Source organism: Hylobates moloch, unplaced genomic scaffold (genome assembly GCF_009828535.3).
Source record: "Hylobates moloch isolate HMO894 unplaced genomic scaffold, HMol_V3 SCAFFOLD_2, whole genome shotgun sequence".
NCBI lineage: Eukaryota > Metazoa > Chordata > Mammalia > Primates > Hylobatidae > Hylobates > Hylobates moloch.
Window position 1 is genome coordinate 122883373 of NW_026652277.1, and position 22647 is coordinate 122906019.

A 22647-nucleotide genomic window follows, 5' to 3' on the forward strand; every position below is an offset into this window, starting at 1 on the left:
TCATACCCCTTTTCCTTCAGTATTGTATGTAGGAAAGCAGAAAAGTACTATAACTGCACGACATAGAGCTCAAGTATCCCTCAAATAAATCCCTGCGCCAGAGTGAGGGGCCATGCCCTCACCACTCAGTGCCAGGAAGCCCTTCTTCCCATGTTAACACTTCCATCAGTTAACACTCCTGCAAGCTTCATTATGGCTTAAATCCTATCATTAAATCCAAGCTCATCAGCTGACACATCTGCCTGTTCTAAACACTGTGAAGGCAGGGATTGTGTATCTTCATGTCTGTCTGAATGCCTGACTTCCAACATGGAGTGGTGCTTAATGCATGACCATTGTATGAAGGACTTAAGCAAATGAACACACAACATGGCAAAACTCTGGCTCTACAAAACATACACAAATTAGCTGGACATGGTGGCATGTGCCTGTAGTCCCAGCTACTTGGGAGGCTGAGGTGTGAGGATCACCTGAGCCCAGGAAGGTCGAGGTTGCAGTGAGCCATGATCACACCACTACACTCGATCATACAGTGGCAGCAGGAGACCCCTGGGTGACAGCATGAGACCTCATCTCAAAAACAAAAACAAAAACAAAACACATGAACACAAATATTGCAGAAGGAAAAGCCAATGTCCATTAAACTGACATCCAGTCCTATCTGAGGCTCAGAGCAAATGTTTCCAAAGAAGCTCTGTCCCCTTTGTCACAAAAGTAAACACATTTCAGAGGACAAGGGGATATGTACATCTACCAAGACAGAAAATGAAAAACCCAGCTTGTCTCCTTACTTCAACAAGCTGAAATCTGATCGCTGGCAAATTAAGAACGTCTGGCTACTTTAAAAAGTGGTGTCAACATTCCTAGGAAAAAAAGCTTGTGTTTATTTATTATATCAAAAGTAGGAATTTCCAAAACCAAACGTATTTGTTTTTAAGAAATGCATCAGCATCTAAGACTTGATGAAACACTAAATTTCATTCATTCTTTCGATATACGTTATTATGCATGTACTTTGTGCTAGATACTCTTCAAGGTATGAAGTTACAATGGTAAACAAGAAAGACAGGATGCTTGCCCCATGAAGCTTACATTCTAGTGGAGAAGGATGATAATTAATAAAGAAATATGACAATTTCAGGTGGCAGTAAGTGTTTTGACAACCATAGAACAGGGGAAAGTGGTCGAGAATGAATAGGGCGTGACAGTAGCACATAATGCCACTCACTTTGTATATGTACTTTTAAACTTTATGGTGCTTTCATATCTATCACGTAAGTGGATCCTCAAAAGTCCATTTAAAATAAGACAAGTAATATTCTGCCCCATTTTTCAGATGCCAAATGAGAAGGACCAAAAAACTCACAAACACATATTAATTAGTGGTAGAGTGGCTCTACAAAACATACAAAAATTAGCCGGGCATACTGGCATGTGCCTACAGTCCCAGCTACTTGGGAGGCTAAGATGGGCAGATCACTTGAGGCCAGGAGCTCGAGACCAGCCTGTGCCAACATGGTGAAACCCTGTCTCTACTAAAAGTAAAAAGAATTAGCTGGGTATGGTGGCGGGCGCCTGTAATCCCAGCTATTCAGGAGACTGAGGCACAAGAATCCCTTGAACCTGGGAGGCAGAGGTTGCAGTGAGCCGAGATCGTGCCACTGCACTCCAGCCTGGGTGACACAGTGAGACTCCATCTCAAAAAAAAAAAAAAAAAAAAGTAGTGGTAAAGTGAGCACTTTTGACTTTCAGCCCAAATGTATTTTCCCACCAGGTCAAAATACCCAATACACCCAATACTCATCAATACCATTTCATAGAAAGTATTTCTGCCTAGTGACTACAAGGTTGGCTGTGCAGTCCATCAGGAGCCCCTCATACGAAGAAAGGCTGAACACATGCCATGAAGCCTACATTCTAGTGGACGAGGCTGTTAATAAAGAAATAGGATCAAAAACATGGCAAGATTTACAGGAAGAGGAGTATAAGCAAACTGCCCCTGGGGAATTCCCACAAACGGTATGAGGTGGGTGCATAAATGGAAGGCAACTGAAAACTATTCCTGGAGTAATAACAGAAAAGTGAGCATGGGGTCCTCATGAGGGCCCAGCCATGCACCTAAGTGCTAAAGACAGTTAGGACTGATGTTCCTTCGTTGTGCAAAGATGTCACCCAGGACTCTGGAAAAGAGTGGGTGAAGGAGTTAAAAGAGGAGATGGGAATCATCTATGAGATGAAGAAATTATATTTAGATGATACATAAGGCTGTTAACTTTTCTTCAGCCATCTGAATTACCTCAAGTTTCCACTGAGGCAATAAAACTTTTACGATGACACTGTAATTTCCTTAGCAAATTCACTTTTTATTGATGGTTAAAAAATTACTTTCGACCTGTTTAAGTTATTATTGAATATAAAATAATAGTATTCAAATAATAAGGTGTACTTAGTTCATATGAGTAACTTACAGGCCCATAAAAACATGGATTTAGTTGGAAGCCAGTAGTTAAGAGTGCTGACTGAGGTCATTTTACTTGATTCCTAATGTTTCATTTCTACCAAATAGACAGTTTTATTTAATGATTTCCTGTCACAACAGTTAAGCAAAGTGTATTTTTTATGAGAATATCTTATAAAGCAATATAAGAATTTTAAAAGTTTCCATAAAATAAATTTGCTTCTTATTAGGCACTTCAGTAGTGCTATGCTTGAGTCCTTGTGAAGAATTTTACTGAAGAAATAAAAGCAAATACAGCAACCGAAGACATAAAAGGACATCTTTCAGGTCGAGAATTAGACTAAGCATTTGCAAACAGGTTTGCCATGATTACCACAAGGTACTGGATCAGTTCCTCCCTTTAGACTCCAAACCAATTCTACAGCCTGTCATAAAGAGAAGACACTGGTCTCCACTGCAGGAAACAAAGGTCTCTGAGGGATCTGCCACATGTGCTAGAATCAGAAACCGCAGTGTGGCAATAGGACTGGCTGACTGTCCTAAGGAAATAATTTAATACTTTTTGCATGCATCATACTGCATTTCATATACCAAACACTAAAATATCCTAGAAGTGGTCTATTCCACTGATGCTTATTAGTTCTCCTAAGCACTAAAATAACACAGATTCAAAAGTGGCAGAGGAAATTGCTTCACAGCTCCACCAAAATATTTACTTAATATTAAGATAATGTTTTCTTTCAATACCATTAAAACTTAGTGTTCATTTCTTTTACAAGAGCATGGACATATGCCTGCAAGACATCCCTCACTCCTTGAAGTCAATAAAACTTTGCTTTTTGGGCTTTGCAACACCAGGACCTGCTATTGGCTATGGGAAGGCAGCAGCATGAGATAGAATACAAAAGAAAAGCTTGCAAACAGTAAAGCTCACTTAATATAAAACATCTACATAAAGAAGGAGAAACCAAACAAAACACTACTTTTATCTTTTTTTTTTTTTTTTTTTTTTTTTTTTTGAGATGGAGTCTCATTCTGTCACCCAGACTGGAGTGCAGGGGCGTGATCTCGGCTCACTGCAACCTTCGCCTCCTGAGTTCAAGTGATTCTCCTGCCTCAGCCTCCTGAGTAGCTGGGATTACAGGCACCTGCCACCATGCGCAGCTAATTTTTATATTTTTAGTGGACACCAGGTTTCACCATGTTGGCCAGGCTGGTCTCCAACTCCTGACCTCAGGTGATCCACCCGCCTCGGCCTCCCAAAGTGCCGGGATTACAGGTGTGGGCCGCCGCGCCTGGCCTACTTTTATCTTTTGTAATAATAGTACTCAAGATTCTATCAATAAACAGCAACTCTGGGCTATAAGTACCAAAATCACTATAAGTACCTAGGGATAACAAACTGTAAGTTCAGAATCTGTTTTCTCAGCTCTATCACTATGCTTATTATCATGGTAATTACTACATATTTACCAGAGCAACACCTGCTGTGCAATCTCAAGGGACAGTCATTGAGTCCACTTGCCTTCTCTTTCCTCCTTCTCATCCTACTGTACAATTCATGAGCACCCTGACCACAGAACGAATTTAAAGAAAGAGAAATTCAAAAGAAGTAGATCCTCATCAAACATGTTTAACTGGTCAGTTAGGGAAGGATGAGCTTAGCAGGTAAAAAGTGTTGAGGGTGGAGAAGCCTGATGGCTGATGATCAAGTGTCCTCTGCCATTGACACAGGTAGAGAGAAGTTGGCTCTGGGAGAATGTGACATTTTTCATTTGGGAACTTGCATAGGTAAGTGGCAATATACATACTCCTACACAGATGTGTAATAGCTATTTACTACTCTCGAGGATCTGCCAACAGGAACATTTTGTAAACAATCAAAGTACAGTCTCTCCCAAGGGCTTACTCTGATGGCTCCAGCTATACAGGACACAGGCTTCATGATGCTAGTTTTAATCTACTGGCCAATCAGGAAATGCCACGAGACTCTATGCAGAGAAAAGCTGACTGGCATTAGGAAAAGCTGAACACATTTTCTTCATCCAGCTATGGCACTATAAAATTTTGGTCACGTTTTTGGAATCTTTATAATTACCGGGAATAATGCTCAACTACCAAAATCCAATCCCTAGTCCCCAAGAAGAGAACTGTAGCTAGTGGTAGGAATTCCTTTTTTGTTGACTTAATTATAAACGCAATTTGAAGTCCAGTGGAAAAGATAGTATGTTAGTATTTCTGGCCTCTTGGGGACCACTTGATTCTGGAAACAAAGCAGGTTCAATTCCCACCCCATCCTCAAATCCCAGTCTCTTCAGGATTATATGAGATAGTTATCACACAAAACCACCTGCTACTATACACAGAGAAATACAGGCAAAAGATAAATGTTGGGCTTCAGAAGAAGAAACTGTAAAAAGGTAACAGGAAAGAAGGAGAGAAAGAAGATGTGGCCCTGCACCAGTTTGTAGATGGTGGTGATTAAAGATAAAATAAGAACATAAATCTCACATCAAAGCTACCCTCACAACAAAGTGAGAGTGTAAAGACAGGAGCCAGGACACAGCATTAGCTGTCTCCTTCTGTATTGTTAAGCCCAGCCAGCTTGGGAAGAATGTTGCGTAACAGTGAATCTATATGCAACCTTTTAGTAAATGCACATAACTAACAAGCTGCACGATTACTCAGGCCAGTTATTCAGGAACGGCGGGAGCAGGGCAGGATTGAAACCATCGTAAATGATATAAACTAAACTGTATGTCTGTAAGTGTTCTTTTATCTCCAATTTTGTGGCATCCCAAACTGTACAGCATCTCAAAATGAGACTCTAAAATAAGATTCTGTCATCAAGAAACACTAACATTCCTTCCTCCCTCAGGTAGTAATAGCCTCTTCATTTCTATTTCTTACCTAAATAGATTTACCTTCTTGCCCACAAGCAATCCCATTCTCAGGATATTTCCTTACTACTGTTAATCCAGAGGCTGAGACTAAAGGAAACTCTCACCCGTTTATTTTCTTGGTTAATTTCCTTCCAATAATAAGGTGAATGAATAAAAATAGGAGGGCTGGACACTTACAGAAAGAATCAGAACAAAGTGCCACATAATGGAACAATTTGTTTTTTGTTGTTGTTTGGTTTTTTGTTTTTTTTTTGAGACGGAGTCTTGCTCTGTTGCCCAGGCTGGAGTGCAGTGGCGCGATTTTGGCTCACTGCAAGCTCCGCCTCCCAGGTTCACGCCATTCTCCTGCCTCAGCCTCCAAAGTAGCTGGGACCACAGGCGCCCACCACTACACCCGGCTAATTGTTTGTATTTTTAGTAGAGACGGGGTTTCACCATGTTAACCAGGATGGTCTCGATCTCCTGACCTCATGATCTGCCTGCCTCAGCCTCCCAAAGTGCTGGGATTACAGGTGTGAGCCACCGCGCCCGGCTGCAGCAATTTGTTTTAACACAAAAGAAATCACACTAACTAGTCCACGTTCAAATTATTGCCATTACAAAGAACTTCATTCTTTCCCCTTAAACATATCCATTAAGTATAAAAGAGTTTAGTGATTAGATTTCTTTCATAAGAATTAACAAAATAAACTCCCTAAGGCAAAGTCAGTTTTCTGATTTTCTCCAATAAATGTCAATTACTTGGTTTAAGAACACTGATTATCTACAGCTCACATTTTCCTTTTTGCTAATAAAGCATAAGATGTTTTCTATAGAAAAAAATTATAAAAATTCAAATAAGCAAAAAAAAGTTTAAAAAGCAAACAGTCTAGAAATAACATTATGACAAAATTAGAATATATCTTTCTATAACATTTTCTGTACATATATACAGTATTTTTTAGGCCAGGCGTGGTGGCTCACGCCTGTAATCCCAGCACTTTGGGAGGCTGAGGCAGGCAGATCATGAGGTGAAGAGATTGAGACCATCCTGGCTAACACGGTGAAACTCTGTCTCTACTAAAAATACAAAAAATTAGCCAGGGGTGGTAGCGGGCGCCTGTAGTCCCAGCTACTCGGGAGGTTGAGGCAGAAGAATGGCGTGAACCTGGGAGGCAGAGCTTGCAGTGAGCCGAGATTGCACCACTGCACTCCAGCCTGGGCAACAGTGCAAGACTCCATCTCAAACAAACAAACAAAAAAAAGAGAGACAATACTATATATGCCCTATGGTAACTTGTTTTTTCCCCCAATAATTCATAGCAGTGTTTCTATTAATATCCTTTGGATTCTGAATGAGATGCAAACTAGTTTCAATCTCCTTAAAAATCATGTGAAAACGTACCTGGAATTTTTCACCTTTGTGCATCTGAGTTGATCTAAATTCAGGAGAATCTATAAAGGCACAGGGGTAAATGTTATGCAGAAAATGTCCTCGATAGGAGACCTTCATTCTGATAACAGAAATTAATGTTAATAAAAGCAATATTTCACAAATACCATGATGATCCTTAAAACTGCTATAATCTTATGTGATTTTATTTTGTAGTACAGTTTTAAAAATTCCACAGATGATGGACATAACTAAAAGCACTTCTTGAGGCACAAGTATTTCAAAAAATAATGTTAGAAAAAGAAAAAAAACAGTGTCCAGTATTGAGGCAGATGTATGCCGTCTAGTGGTTACTATTGCTCTTGTAATGGAAGTGACCACATAATCTGTAACTCTAGCTGGGACACTTCTGAGAGGGAAGAGGTGTTATTAATAACAATGCCAGCACAACAGACTGACTCTCTCCCCAAAAGGCTGATATTCCTAGAAGTTGTATTTTTGTGATATTCAAGACAAATTAACTCTGGGGCATGCATAAGCTTTTTGAATTTCAATGTCTAATTTAAATCCACTTCAATTTTGACTCATTCATTTTTAATAAAAGGTCAAAAATGGTTAAAATACTTGCAATTGAAAATCCTGACATCAAGATTCAGAACAGTATATTCAACCTGGCTTTAACGTGTTGCTCTATAGCGTTGTAAAGTGTAGCTGTAGCATAAAACTCCACCAACAACAAACCCTGTGACTGCTTTCTCCACTCATTGGCAACATTTCCTTCCATTCACTTCCTTCCCAGAGGCCATGAAAAGATTAAAGGTAAACTAGGAATTTTGATTTCCACAGAACACTTACTTTCCCTTCAAGAGAATACTCAGACGGTCATCAACTGAGGTTTTATCCTCTGCAGCATAAGTCTGGCCCTTTTTCAAGGTTTGGATCATGCAAAACTGTCCAGTTAGTCTTCTGAACAAATCTGGAGGCACATGGAGTGGTTCAAACAATCGCCGGTAGATGCCACTGAGTTCCTTTTCAATCTTTACCTGAAATGCAGCAATGACTAGATGCTGCACCAATGCAGCAGCAATCCCAAAACACTGACTTCAGTGGTCTAAATATGGTTTTGATAATAAACAAATCTTTGATATATACCATCACCCTTCTGTATTTAGGCCAATAGAATCTTACACAGCAAGTGAAATGGTGATAGAAGTTTATACTTTAGATGCTAAAAGGGTATGGTTAGGTCATGTGAGGTGGTTCATGCCTGTAATTCTGGCACTTTGGGAGGCTGAGGTGGGAGGATCACTTGAGCCCAAGAGTTTGAGAGCAGCCTGGGTAACACAGTGAGGCTCTATCTCTACCTAAAAAGAAAAAAGCCAGGTGCGGTGGTCACGCCTGTAATCCCAGCACTTTCAGTGGTCACTCCTGTAATCCCAGCACTTTGGAAGGCCGAGGCGGGTGGATCTTCTGAGGTCAGGAGTTCGAGACCAGCCTGACCAACATGGTGAAACCCCCATCTCCACTAAAAGTACAAAAAATTAGCTGGGCATGGTGACATGCACCTGTAATCTCAGCTACTCAGGAGGCTGAGGCTGGTGAATTGCTTGAACCCAGGAGGCAGAGGTTGCAGTGAGCTGAGATTGCTCCATTGCACTCTAGCCTGGGCAACAAGAGCAAAACTCAGTACCAAAAAAATAATAAAAATAAAAATAAAAAAATAAAGAAGAAAAGAAAAAAAAGAAAAAGAAAAAGAAAAAAAAATTAGCACCTATAGTCCTGGGTACTTGGGAGGCTGGGAGGATTACTTGAGCCCAGAAGTTTGAGACTGCAGTGAACTATGATTGGACCATTGCACTCCAGCCTGGGCAACAGAGTAAGACTGTCTCAAAAAAAAAAAAAACCAAAAAACTTTCGCAGTTAAACTGAACTCAGAGCATAAGGGGAAGATCCGCACTACTCATCATAACCTCTTCCTATTAGCTATAATGCAACTGTTTAGGTTTTCAATGTTGTCACAACATTCATCTTCCTAATCTTAGCATCTTCTATAAATAACAGAAAACCTTTTCTGTGAAACTTTTTGTTTCACAAAAATAATTTTTACTAACTTTTAAATATGGCAGCAAGAAAATAAACACAAAATAGGAATCAATGAGGAAACAAATTTACAAAGGTAACACATACATTAAGCATTTTATCTCCATGTAATTACTTAATGCACCAATATAGAAAAACAAACATGCACAGCTGCAATCACTGCTTCACATTTATGTACTGTCAAGTAAAGTGAAGGAAAAATAAGAGGGTGTAAAAGAGTTTTAGTGTAGAAGTTTCATCGTAAGCTTAAATGAACTCTGTAAAATGGAGAACCTACTGGCAAATAAGGCTGGCTACTGGAGGAAGAGAAAAACAAAATGGCTTAATCATTCCTGTTGTCAGATTCTCCAAAGCCCAGGTCATGCCCCATCTTTGGCCCCAGCATTAGTCTCTGGAAGTCACACTAATTGGGTGGATGGAAAACCATACTGCACCGTATCTCTGGCAGGCACGATATGAAGCCTATAGACTGGGATCATGACAGCTGCTCCAACCTGATGTCACTATAGCATTTGCAATGCTCCTACTTGTCCTGCTGTTTCATTTTGAGGAAAATCCAGCATTCATATTTTTCAAAAAAGTAGATTTACAGTATGAGAAGAAACAAAAGCACAGACACTAAGTGATTTACTTATTTGGTGCTATGATCAGCAACTTCTGAACCTTAAATTTTGGGATTCCAGCAAGTTCTGACATTCAGAAAATGCAATCATTATCTACCTCCTCTACTCCAAAGCTCTATTAATGAGCATTTAATATGATTTATTCATAATCTGCTCATCCCGTAACTCTCAGATCAAGCCCTTTTTATGTATTTATTTTTTGGAGATGGAGTCTCGCTCTGTTGCCTGTGCTGGAGTGCAGTGGTGTGATCATAGCTCACTGCAGTCTCAAACTCCTGGGTTCCAGTGATCCTCCCGAGAAGCTGGGACTACAGGTGTGTGCTACCGCATCCGGCTGATTTTTAAATTTTTTGTAGAGACAGGGTCTATGTTGCACAGGCTGCTCTCGAACTCCTGGGCTCAAGTGATCTTCCAACCTAGGCCTCCCAAAGTGCTGGGATTACAGGCATGAGCCATGGCGCCCAGCCTCATGAAGCCCTCTTAATTCTTTCCTTTTTTTTTTTTTGAGACAAAAGTGTTGCTCTGTCACCCAGGCTGGAGTACAGTGGTACAATCTCGGCTCACTGCAACCTCCGCCTCCTGGGTTCAAGCGATTCTTGTGCCTCAGCCTCTGAGTAGCTGGGACTACAGGTGTGCACTACCATGCCAGCTAATTTTTGTATTTTTTAGTAGAGACAGGGTTTCACCATGTTGGCCAGACTGGTCTTGAACTCCAGACCTCAGGTGACCCACCCCCCTCGGCTTCCCGAAGTGTTGGGATTACAGGCATGAGCCACTGCACCTGGCCTACTTCTTTTCCTCTTTGAAAGCATTTACTCATCAAAGGTTTTTTTGGGCACCTACTGTGTGCCAATAACGGTTGACAGGAAAAGTGGATACAACAGTAAGTGTGTTATTGTTCCCAATTATTCACTGCTCCCAACCTCTGTAAGAGGACTGCACATCCCCTTACTCCACCCCATGCCCCATATTATCAAACTTGGCCATGTCACTTGTTTTTGCCAATGAAATGTGAACAGAAACAATATATGTCCCTTTTGAGCAAAAGTTTTAAGAGACATTGGGTGTTTCTCTTTTGCTCTCTAGTACTTTTTCTTCTGCCATGAGAATGCATGGTCCAAATAGAACCTGCTGCTTCAGCACAGACCCTGAAATGAATGAGATGCATAGAACAGAATCACAGCTCACACATAGCTGCCAGAGTCAAGATACAAGGTGGGTGAGAAAAAAAAGCCCATTTGCTGTTATATATCATTGAGATTTGTTACATAGCATAACCTGGAAAAAACTGAATATTACAGTAAAACAACACGGACTGACTCACTATGTTTGGATGAGGTTACAATCTAGTTGAATGCCTATTATATATCATCTGCATCATTCAAATTAGAATCTTCTATGAATCGCCTTGTTTTCTGATAGTTTTCTACATGCAAATCTGGCCCCAAACATAAGATTAAGGCAAGCACTATATCTTTTACTTTACTGAATGTTTGTTTGTGCTTAGGAAAGTCAGTAGATATATATGGGGTGATTTCTAGGACTCCTGCTGTTTTCCTACTCTATTTCTATTCTTGGTATGATCAACAAATACAAGATAAATCAGAGTTGAAAAGAAAAAGTTAAAGACTGGTGTTTTGGTAGCAACCTACCAAATATGGTGACTTCCTTAAATGAATATTTTGGGCATTAGAAAAATATATAGTTATTACACTAAAAAATAGCACGAACTGTTCGTAAATCATTAGAATGTTTACAGAAGTTGTCTATTAGTAAGTAATTTTATAACTGGGCAATGATATTTCCAGGTTAACATCTGAATATCAATATAAAAAAATCAAGTAATATGACTTAAAAAGGAAAATATTACTCATGTTCTCTCATATGCTAATGATTTTTAAAGTTTTAAAAACTCATTTGTAGAACAAGTCTCATGGTACTAAAATGTTTCACTTTCAGGCATATGTAAACAGAAAGCCTAAACTTCAGAGAAATTATATTAAAGAGACTAAATATGCTAGATGCTTACTCTTAACTCTGAGCAAAGTACCTTTCAAAGTTTTAGCTTTAAAATCACTTCCTTATTAATTAATTTTAGTAATTACCGGTCTCTTCTTGTATAAAAGATACGACAGATGCAAAATATTGACACCCAAGAACACAGAGTTCCAGATCATTATATCCAAGGCACATCGGTAGAGAGTGGCCCAGACGATATAAAGGGTACATCCTGTTGAAGGGCAAAGTTAACATGTTAGATAATCTAGAAGAGCCTAAGCAGGGAGCTTAATAAAATTGATATCCTCTATATATACAGTAGTCCTCCCTTTTCTGAAGGTGATACTTTGAAAGACCCCCAGTGGATGCCTGAAACCATGGATAGTATACAACTCTATAAACACTGTGCTTTATTGATCTGATACCCAAGACAGCTAATAAGCAATCGCTGGGTGGGTAACATAGATAGTGGGGATAAGTTGGACAAAGGGATGATTCACATCCCAGGCAGGATAGAGCAGAACACTGCAAGATTTCATCGCACTATTCAGAATGTCTTGGAATTTAAAACGCATGAATTGTTTATTCTTGGTATTTTCCATTTAATATTACTGGACTGTTGTCGACCACAGAAAGTGAATCCATGCATGTGGGGACTACTGTAAATCAAACATATTTTAGAACTACCTAAGCCAAATATCACATTGTTTCATTTTGGTTTCTGTCCAGTGACAAAAAACTCCCAAATATATGCTTTGTTGAATAAAATCTGTATTAAAAATATACAGGAAATACAGAGTATAAAAATATTTTTAAAGGGGAAAAATCCATAATTCTACTACTTAAAGAAAGCCATTAAATATCAAATAATTTAATTCTGCCTTACAGAATTAGTTTTCATACAGTTTTACCTGATGGCAAACCTAGCACACATACAATTTTAAAATCTCCTTTTTGACTTATTCCAGTGATTTTCCCATTTCATTAAACTCTTTGCAAGCATAGTTTTAAAAGACTGCAACTGATTAAACCATAATTTATTTAACCATCCCCCTACTGCTGGAAAGACAATATTTTGAGGGTATAATTTTTGACAAGTGGAAAAAAAATTTTATACATACAAATTTTTCTGTATCTGTGATTGTTTACTTAGTCTGGATTACCTGAAGGTGAATCTAGGGAATGAACTTTATAGTTTTTTACAATATTGAAGAATTGTTTTCCAAAAGGTTTGTACAAATTTGCAATCCTACCAGTTAGAAATGCCAGTATCAAGTTGCCAGTATAGTCATGTGTCACTTAATGACAGGGATATATTCTGAGAAACATTTTGTTAGATGATTTTGTTGCTGTGTGCACATCACAGAGTATGCGTACATAAACCCAGATGGCATAGTCCATTACACTATAGGGTATAAACCAACAAAGTACAGCTTGTTACTGTATTGAATATTGAATACTGCAGGCAATTATAACACAATGGTGAGTATTTGTATATGTAAATATATCTAAACATGGAAAAGGTGAACATGTGGTACTAGATTATGGGACCACTTTCGTTATACGATGCACGACTGTATTATAAAATGTGAAAACTCCTAATTTGATAGTAAGGAATTATGTATACTTCATTTTGTATTTCCATGATTACTGGTGAACTTGCATATTTTACCAAAATGTTTTAGCCATCTGAATTTTCCCTTGGTGATTATCCATTTATCTCTGAGAATCTTCCTGTGTTTTCTTATTGATTCTCTTACCTTATATAAAATATCCCCAGTTTCTTTTGATGAATTTTATAGTAGGAGAGTTAATACAGTATATACATTTAAAATAAAACTATCTTGAAGATATAAATCATTGACACATGCATACTTACAAAAGCTAACCTCCCACTTTAAAAGTTACTCACTTGCAGTTTTTTATTTCATAAGAATGATTTGAGGCACCTGAATAAAGCCCAAAATGTAAAAATTTAAATATTCTTTAAGTAATATTTCATGGCAAATAGTGAAGCAATTTAAAATATTTTAATTTAAAGGAGACAAGGTATATAATGGGAGGATAGAGAAAAACTGGAGGACCTAAATTATAGTCCTGGTTTGGCCATTTTTTCTCCATCTTAATTTTGGGTGGGTCATTTTACTTGTCTAGGTTTCACTTTTTAAAATTTTTTTTTTCTTTTTTGAGACAGGGTCTTGCTCTGTCGCCCAGGCTGGAGTGCAGCAGGGTCGACATCCCAGGCTCAAGCCATCCTCCCACCTCAGTCTCCCAAATAGCTGGGACCACTTATGCATGCCACCATGCCCAGCTAATTTTTAAATGTTTTGTAGACATAGGGTCTCACTACATTGCCCAGGCTGGTTTTGAACTCCTGGCTTCAAGAGATACTCTCACTTCAGCCTCCCAAAGTGCTGGGACTACAGGCGTTAGCCACTGTGCCTGGCCTAGGTTTCTCTTCCTGCATTTACAGAATAAAGTGTTAGATTTGATAATATCTTTGGTTCATTCCACCTCCAAAACTCTGTCTTAAAATTCATAATTGATGTTTGCTTTTTTATAGGGTACAGTATTTTTTTTTTTCCATTCAACTCCCTGTTCCTACTGCTGTAATCCTCACCTTACTCACAGGTCACACAGCCACAGAGGTCCCACAAGCTTCTACTAACCTTCCAACCTCTTTTTCCTTGTCATTTATCACATTTTTTTTTTTGAGGCAGAGTCTAGCTCTGTCACCAGGTTGGAGTGCAGTGGCACAATCTTGGCTCACTGCAACCCCTGTCTCCTGGGTTCAAGCAATTCTCCTGCCTCAGCCTCCCGAGTAGTTGGGATTACAAGTGCCTGCCACCATGCCTGGCTAATTTTTGTACTTTTAGAGACAAGGTTTCACCATGTTGGCCAAGCTGGTCTCGAACTCCTTACGTCAGGTAATCCGCCCAGCTCGGCCTCCCACAGTGCTGGGATTACAAGCGTGAGCCACTGTGTCCAGCCCATTTATATTTTTAAGCACAATGCACTACTCTACATTCACCCCAATATGCTCAATTTCCTTCTCTTCTGTGCTTTGTTTGGATGCTACACACATTCGCTCAGAGAAATCCTGCTCATCTTCCAAAATCCAGGTCCCATGTCACCTCCTCAGTGGGACCCTGCTCTGCCCTCCTATTAAGCCTATCACCTTCTCCGTGTCCCCCTGGATAATGGGTGCACACCTGCATCCCAGCATCCAATACGCCATACTGGGATTGCCCATCTGTTTCTCCACCAGCCCCCACAAGAGTGTCTTTCTCAAGGATGAAGATGGCCTTCCTCAATCTTTGTCTTGACATATCACAGGTGCTAAAAAATGCACCTGAATAAATGGGCCATCAGGGAAATAATCACATAGAGAATAATTTGTCAAGAATCACTGGCTAATATAACAGACTCAATTGTTTTAATATTCTGATGTGAATCAATTTTACTTGCTTCATCAGGGTTACTGGGACCAAAAAAAAATTTGTTTTATTTAAACTACTGTATCTGGTAATTGTTTTTGTTCCCAATGTTTCTTTACTGCCCACAGCAAATATCTTTTCAAGTAATAATAGTTAAAACTATACAGTACTTACTATGTGCAGGCAATATTCCAAGTTAAATATATATATGACACACATTTAATTCACAACAACTTTGGGAGGTGGTATTATTTTTACCCTTATCTGATACATGAGGAAACTGAGGCAGTAGAAAGATTAAATCACTTGCCCAAGTTACAGTTAACAAGAAGTAGAACCAGGATTTGAATCACACAATTTGGCTTTAAAGTTCATACTCTTACACAAGAATGAATGTTCTGGTATCTGGAAAACCTAAACAACATATGAAAGCACATATAAACAAAGTAAGTAAGGGAGAGATATGGCATGTGAAGGCCTATGCTCTAAGCTAACTGATATACTGCTAATTCATTAACACAGACTTACATTTTTTGGCTTGCTATGGGCCTGACAAAGAATACTCTGAAACTCTCAATGTAAAGCCCATCTTATGTCAGTTACAGAAAAGTTACATAAAATATCAGTTAGGTATCTTACCTAGAGTTAACATTCCCCTAAGAAATATCATATGAAGGTGAAGAGTAGTTGGAATAACCAACCCAACTGCAAAACAAATATTTGCTACATGAAAAACCAGATGATGTATCTCTCTCCAGTTTTCACAAGTGGTCTCATTGGAAGGCACAGGTATGATACTTTCTAACTCAGGTGTAAAACCTATGGCAGTTGATTCTCTCAATGGGCTGGACTCTGTATAATTCATTTTGAAAATTCCTGTAAAAACAAGTAAACAAAAGTAAAATCATAAAAATGGCAATTGTATCTTTTTACCTTCATAGGTATTATACCAAAATTATTTCTGTGAATTAAATAGACTTCTCTAGTGCTTATGAATTACACAGACCCAGATTCAAATCCAACTCTGTCACATATTAAATGTATTCAGTTCCTTACCTGTTAAAGGATGATAATACCTCATTTGCCTTATGATCAAATGAAATGAAATATATAAAAAGCATAGTGCACAACTAGTCCCTCATAGGCACATATATACGTATAAAGACTTGTAGGGAAGGGAAGAGTGAGGGAATTAGTCTTTAAGACAATCACCAATGTTCATAAACCATGGTAATTACAAAGTTATTTCGTCTAGTCTTCCATCAAATTCCCACTGGTGACTGAATCCAAACACAGGAAAAATAACTAGAAAACTAATTATTTGAATACTTAAAAAAATATGAATACCCTCACATCTATTTGAAGGCTTAGGATATTTAGAAGGCCCTATTTTTATACCACCATTAAACCACTGTATCATACATACATAATACATTATCACATATGCAAATAATATATAGCCATATAAACATTTATATATAGACAGAGAGATACAACATGAAACTTTTATTATCTAATTTAAATCTCTACTTTATTTCCCATAATAATTCTACTTGGTAGCATATCACAAATTTAAAAGTAGTAAACTTCCCGTTTACTTATACATATGAAAATCCACAGCAAGTACATTTAAAGAATATACATTTTACACATGCTTATATAAAACCATTTCCTATGTTACCTGTCTTTGGTCTCTGGTCCTTAAAAAACACTCTATTATTAATTGCACAAATTTGGTCCTTGCCAAACACTATGTAGGTTTACAGAATATATGAATTATTCTGTTTCAGGAAAATTCCAAATGAGGATCCTAAATACATTTAAATTTAGAAATATGTATTTCTTTCAGAATAAGGTCATACAATTAATCTTACTCTTCTGCTTGTTCTTAATATACTAAAGGTTTTAGGTAGTAGAATAATTAATTGGTATAAAATGGGTATTTTGAAAGGATGTTAACAGACAAATGTGAAAGAATTCCACAGCTTAAAGATGATAAAAAACAAGCACACCAATTTACAAATTGTGAATGAAATCATCAAGTCAACTGAAGATCTTTTTACATAATTCTGAAATAGCTCATAAATATAATAGTAATAATTGACTTAGATATTGATTTGCTACAAAAAGGAAAGAAACAAAAATTCACCTATTCTCCAAATGTCTGAAATCAGCAAATATGTAAGCCTATCAGGATGGCGGGGGGCAAGATCATTATTTTAATAACTCCATTTATACAAAGTTTGCTTTTCAAGGCCAAATGAGAATGAATCTCATAACTTCTGCAGGAGAGAGAATGATACGATGCGTCCTCTATCACTCATAACCTAACATCACCTACCCTAGCATTACATAGGTTAATAATAACTACCATTTCGACAGCACTGTAGAATGTACCTACACTCCCATTGTCCTGTTTGTCCTCTAGGAGGCAGGGACAATGTTTATTCATCTATGTACTTCCAAGGCCTAGCCTCTGTAGAGAAGGCCACTGAGGCAGGGATGAAAGCCACTCTGAAGGAACCTCAACCTGATAAACACTTTTAGAAATCACTGTTCAGTCTCCCCAGATCTCAGTAATAAAGCCAGAAGAGTGCCTAGCCTTCCTGAGGTTGAGTGAGGTTCTATACCACAAGCCACCAGGGTGCCACATAAGCCAGGGAAAGCCACTTCTGCTCCTCGGGTCTGTTTCTTCCTTGGAATAGGGAAAACTTTAATAGCCTATGGTTCTAATACACATTTACCTAATCAATCAATCAATACATGTTCCCCCTCGAGTTCACCCAATTTCACCTGTATTGCCTATTAATCCACTATAATTCAATATCAGGCTTCTACAAGTTCTTAAAGTGACACTAAAAGTCCCAATTTCTGGTCCAAGAAAAATGACAGGAAAACTACAATTATGATCCAAGAACCAGAAAATATTATTAGCAATTTTTAGAAGGTAGGGTCATCCTAAACATGTTTTGATGCACGACACCTTATTAAAGAGATATGTATATATATACAGATATATGTATCTATATATCTATATAACTGTCTATTGTGAAATGCCAGTTACCTATTGTCGAAAATATTGATCAGATCAGTTTACTTTGATTACCACGTAATCGTTTAGTGGCTTACACTTAACAATTCTTATACAGAGAATAGGTGGAAAGAGAAAGGTTAGACTGCTAAATTGGTAAACTTTTCAGATTAATTTTGACTAAATCAAGATAAATTACCTTTCCCTCGTCAGATCATCAAAGTTGAAGTCCTTAAATTACCTATACTAGTAAAGTTCTGTTTATCGGTTTTCAAATAGGTGACTGTAGGGCTAAATAGCTAAATGTTGAAACTAACGTTAAACCTCTACCAAACTAAAAAAAGGAAAAAGATAACTGCAAAGAGCGTCTTGCTAGTCGAGTTAATTCATTCTGTAATTCTAACTGAATCTTCGCACATCTTCCGAATGGCAAACGGCATTACATTGCTAAGAGTCTTTTCGCACTTCTTCATGCTTCAAAGCAGGCAGTTTCTGGGACTTGTCTGGCCAACAACCCGTTCCCAAAGGCTCGGGGAAGGAGGTTGCGGGTGGGTGGCGCGGACCTCGGCTCCCCAGCCATCGGCGCTCTCCCGGGGCCCTCTGACTTCGCTCCTTAAAGGAGGAGGGTCCGCGGCAACCGTCATCCTTGGCCAGGCGCTCTCGGGACGCGGGGGTGAGGAGTGAGCGCCGTGGCCCACCCTACTCTCGGAGCGGGGACGGAGTGGGCGACACCGCGCGCCCGGCTGCACGCAGGCTCTGTGCGGCTCGCCGTGGCCCTACGGGGGGCGAGGAGGAACCCTGGGGACCCGGCGGAGAGAGCAGAGGGGGAGCTCACCAAGGGGCTTGCCCGCCGCAGAGCGCGGGAGCCGGCACTCGGTGGGGCCGAGGGCCCGGGGACGCTGGGGCTGTCTGACCCGAGCGGCGGCCGCTGACCCTTGAGGATCTCTGTGGCCGCAGCGCCCACACCCGGGGAGAAGGGCGGCCTCCAAGGGCCAGGAGCCCCTCGAGGGCGCGGCCAGCGAGGAGGGACAGAGGGCGGCGCCCCCGGCTGCCCGGGCGCGGAGAAAAAGCAGCCGCCGCCGAGGCCGACAAAGTTGCTCCCCGAGCGGCTGAGATCCAACTTTCGCTTCTCGATTTAACCAGGGGAGCGCCAGGCCGCACACAGCCCGGCGCGGGGGGACAGCCGGCGGCAGCTGCGCCTCCCATCCTTACCTGGCTGGTCCCTGGCGGGGAGCCTGGGCAGCGCCGGCCAAAGTTCGGAGCGGCAGCTTCGGGGCGCGGGACGCGGTGGACACGGGCTCAGCTGCTCGACGGGAGCCCGCCGCGCGCTCCTCGGCGGGTCGGCGGGTCCGGAAGCTCCGCTGCCCGGGCCAGGTCCCCAAGCCCGCAGCCGCTTTGACTAAAATAGGCATCGCGACGGCGGCGGCGGCAGGCGGCGGCGGCCAGGGCTGGGGCCGCACCGCGCACGCGCCCGCCGCCCCGCGCCCCCCGGCGGGCGGAGCCCCGCGCCGCGACCAGGATTGCCCGCCCCGCTCCCGCGACTCCGCGGTGGGTCTGCACACCCGAGGACTCAGTTTGAAACGCCCGCTTATTTATTTTCTTGTTCCCTCGCTACAAGATTCTATCCTTGTTTGGGCATGGGGCGGGGGGCGGCAGTTTAGTTTCGTGGGACCGGCGGCATTCGTCGTTCCTCCCCACGGGGATAATTCGAGAAGTGCGGTACGGGTAGGGAGAGAAATCAGGAGAGAAAATGAGAAAGAGAATCCTCGTTTCCCCTCAAAGTTGGACGACCGACTCGCATATCTCCTTTTTGGGAGATTCGCCGGTAACTCAGCACAAACAGGGAATAGACCGGAGAGCGCGCGAGTTCCCGTCCGAGTCTGGCGGGGGAGGCTGAACGTTTGGGCCACACGGGTGTAGGACGCGGGGGTCAGGCCTCCTGCTGTGGAAGAAGAGGGGGAAGAGGCCGCGCGGGAGGGACTTCTGACACGTGCCACTGTTTTTGTTTTCAAGGAGGTGTACTTAACCGAAACTAGCAATCCCAGGCGGTAGAAGGCCCTCCATCGTAGGCAAAGCACCACCTGAATGTAGATTTGGGGCCATACGTTGGAAAATAAGACATGAGAGTATGCTCCAATCAATTTTAGTGTTTACTGGACAACTATTTTGGGTAAGAAAAGCAGGGGAAGTTAACGAAGAATTGGCCTTGGTGGGGGGGTGTCTTGTAGGACAATAGAGGAAGGTTAGATGGGTACCCAGTTTCCACCAAAAGTGTCCCATTATGGGCTAAAATTGGCACCAGTTATTACAGTATGAGATCGTTCGTGCATGTGAAATGTGATCTCAGTATAAAAAAGACCACCACCGATTGTGTGAAGGTACATTATAAAGAGTACCTGGAGGTGCACACTGGTCAAGCCTCTGCTTGAAGAGATGGTACAGCCTGGTATGAAAGAGCATGGGCCTTGATGTGACACAAGCCGGGGTTGAATCCTCCCTCTCCTACCAGTTTACTGTGTGACCTTGGAGAAGTTACCTAGCCCTTCTGTTCCTCAGTTTCCTTTTTGGAACATGAGGATGATGATGATGATGAGGATGATGATGATAATTATGATAATTGTACCTGCACTTCATAGTATTGTTTTGAGGACTAAATGGTGTAATTATATATAAAGGTCTTAAAATGGTGTTTGGGACATAAGTGCTATGTATATATATTGTATTTATAAAACTCCTTTTCTAATATGTCTGAACTTTCCTATAACCATAAAAGATTACTTTTTGAGATTACTTCTTTAGAGTCTGTTTCTTTCTAGATGCTCTGCCAGCCTGTTTTTTTTTTTTTTTTTGAGACAGTGTTTCGCTCTTGTTGCCCAAGCTGGAGTGTAATGGCGCGATCTGGGCGCACTGCAACTTCCACCCCCCAGGTTCAAGCGATTCTCCTGCCTCAGCCTCCCCAGTAGCTGGGATTACAGGTGCGCACACGCCCCTGCCAGCCGTTTTGATAGCTACCACTAAATACATTTTAAGGCGTGGGTATAATACTATGTGTGCATAAAGACTTAACTACACAGATATTCACTGGAGGGTGAGTTATAATAATGAATATTGGAAATAGCCTAAATTCTAACTACAGGGGACTAAGTAAATTATAGAACATCCAGTCTTGTTTATGAAAGAGCATGGGCCTTGATGTCACACAAGCTGGGTTTGAATCCTCCCTCTCCTACCAGTTTAAGCAGCCATTAAAAATAAAAAACATAGAAACAGACTCTATGTTTAAGCAACCATTACAAATAATTTCTAGAAAGATAGTATAAACATCATCATAATGTCTACTAATTATATAAAGCAAACTATGCCCCAAAACCCCAGCCCACTGCCTGTTTTTGTACACCCATTTTTACATTTTTTATGGTTGAAAAAAAATCAGAAGAAGAATATTTCTTCTTTTATATGTAATAGAAAATATTTCTTCTTTTATACAAGAACATTGTATAAATTCAAATTCAGTGTCCATAAAGTTTTATTGGAACCCGGTCACGTTCATTTTTATGGCTGCTTTCATGCTGCCAACGCAGCTTTGATTAGTTACAACAGAAACCTTATGGCCCACAAAGCCTAAAATGTTTACTCTATGGCTCTACAGAAGAAGCTTACTGGCGCCTCACATAGAGTATACTTTGTGTCAGGCAGTGTTATCAGTAACCTAGATGTATTGTCACCTATTACACACCCACTCCTTACCTTCAGGATAGGATACCTGTAAGGCATGTAGATCATATAAAGATTGAACATTTTTATGAAAAGAGCACTGAATTAGTTTTCATAAGATTTGAGTTCTAGCCTTTGACAGAGTCTGTGTTTTCTTTGAGTCTGTGTTCTATAGAAAGTGAAGATTGGAAAAAAACCCAGTCCCCTCACTATAACCTATCTAGGATTGAAAGCGTTATTTATAATGAGTATCTTACTGCATTTTAATTTCTTATCCTGGATGTATGAATAGTAGCTTTATAAAATTCAAAACAAGAATTCTAGACACAGAACCCAGGATATGGGAATGCCTTAAGCTCCCTGGTCTCCTCCTGCTGGCCACAGAAAGGTCAGATTGAAAGCTTCCGAGCGCTATTTTGAAAGTTAATATGAAGCAAGGAGCTAATTTGCACATACGTGTAGAATGAAAAGGGTAAGAAGCATAAATAACAAAATACAAGGCAGTCTGTCTCCTCTGTAAAAACTCTGGCTAGCGTTAGATTGACATAATTATTTTTACCTTTATTTCTCTATAGGCATCCTAGTCTACTTTTACCAGTTAGATAAAACCTTAATGAGACTTCAAAGTTCAGATAGAATAAGTTTTGTGAAAATAAAACAAGATCTGAGGGAGTCACTGGTTTTAAAAGTACTCATATATTGGGAGGCCGAAGTGGGCGGATCACCTAAGGTCAGGAGTTCTAGCCAACATGGTGAAACTCTATTTCTACTAAAAATACAAAAATTAGCCCGGTATGGTGGTGCATGCCTGTAATCCAGCTACTCTGGAGGCTGAGGGACAGGAATAGCTTGAACCCGGGAGGCAGAGGTTGCGATCAGCCAAGATCACACCACTGCACTCCAGCCTGGGCAATAGAGTGAGACTCTGTCTAAAGCAAAAAACAAAAAAACAAGTACTCACATAACAATAAGTAGCATTATCTTCCTTATCTATAAATCTGCCCATGATAT

The 22647-nt window shown here is 40.4% G+C and overlaps 1 protein-coding gene and 1 long non-coding RNA gene across 6 annotated transcripts in view; one reads left to right on the plus strand and one right to left on the minus strand.

Moving 5' to 3' along the window:
- The window catches only part of BVES (blood vessel epicardial substance), a 39797-nt gene extending 20460 nt beyond the window's left edge, over positions 1-19337 (minus strand). For 2 of the 3 annotated variants that reach the window (XM_058435445.1, XM_058435444.1), the window contains exons 1-5: positions 18122-18578; positions 15531-15767; positions 11562-11686; positions 7589-7776; positions 6746-6854 (exon numbers count right to left, since the gene is read on the minus strand). In XM_058435445.1, coding sequence (XP_058291428.1) covers positions 6746-6854; positions 7589-7776; positions 11562-11686; positions 15531-15756 — 648 coding nt within the window. In that variant the 5' untranslated portion in view covers positions 15757-15767; positions 18122-18578. Of the gene's footprint in view, positions 1-6745; positions 6855-7588; positions 7777-11561; positions 11687-15530; positions 15768-18121; positions 18579-19134 lie in introns of those variants that run through there. The other variant, XM_032155900.2, reaches the window with a different exon arrangement.
- A 224-nt stretch (positions 19338-19561) lies between these two features.
- LOC131382859 (uncharacterized) overlaps positions 19562-22647 on the plus strand; it is a 51732-nt gene continuing 48646 nt past the window's right edge. For all 3 annotated transcript variants that reach the window (XR_009212446.1, XR_009212445.1, XR_009212447.1), the window contains exons 1-2: positions 19562-19747; positions 19936-20092. This is a non-coding gene — a long non-coding RNA (uncharacterized LOC131382859). The remainder of the gene's footprint in view (positions 19748-19935; positions 20093-22647) is intronic.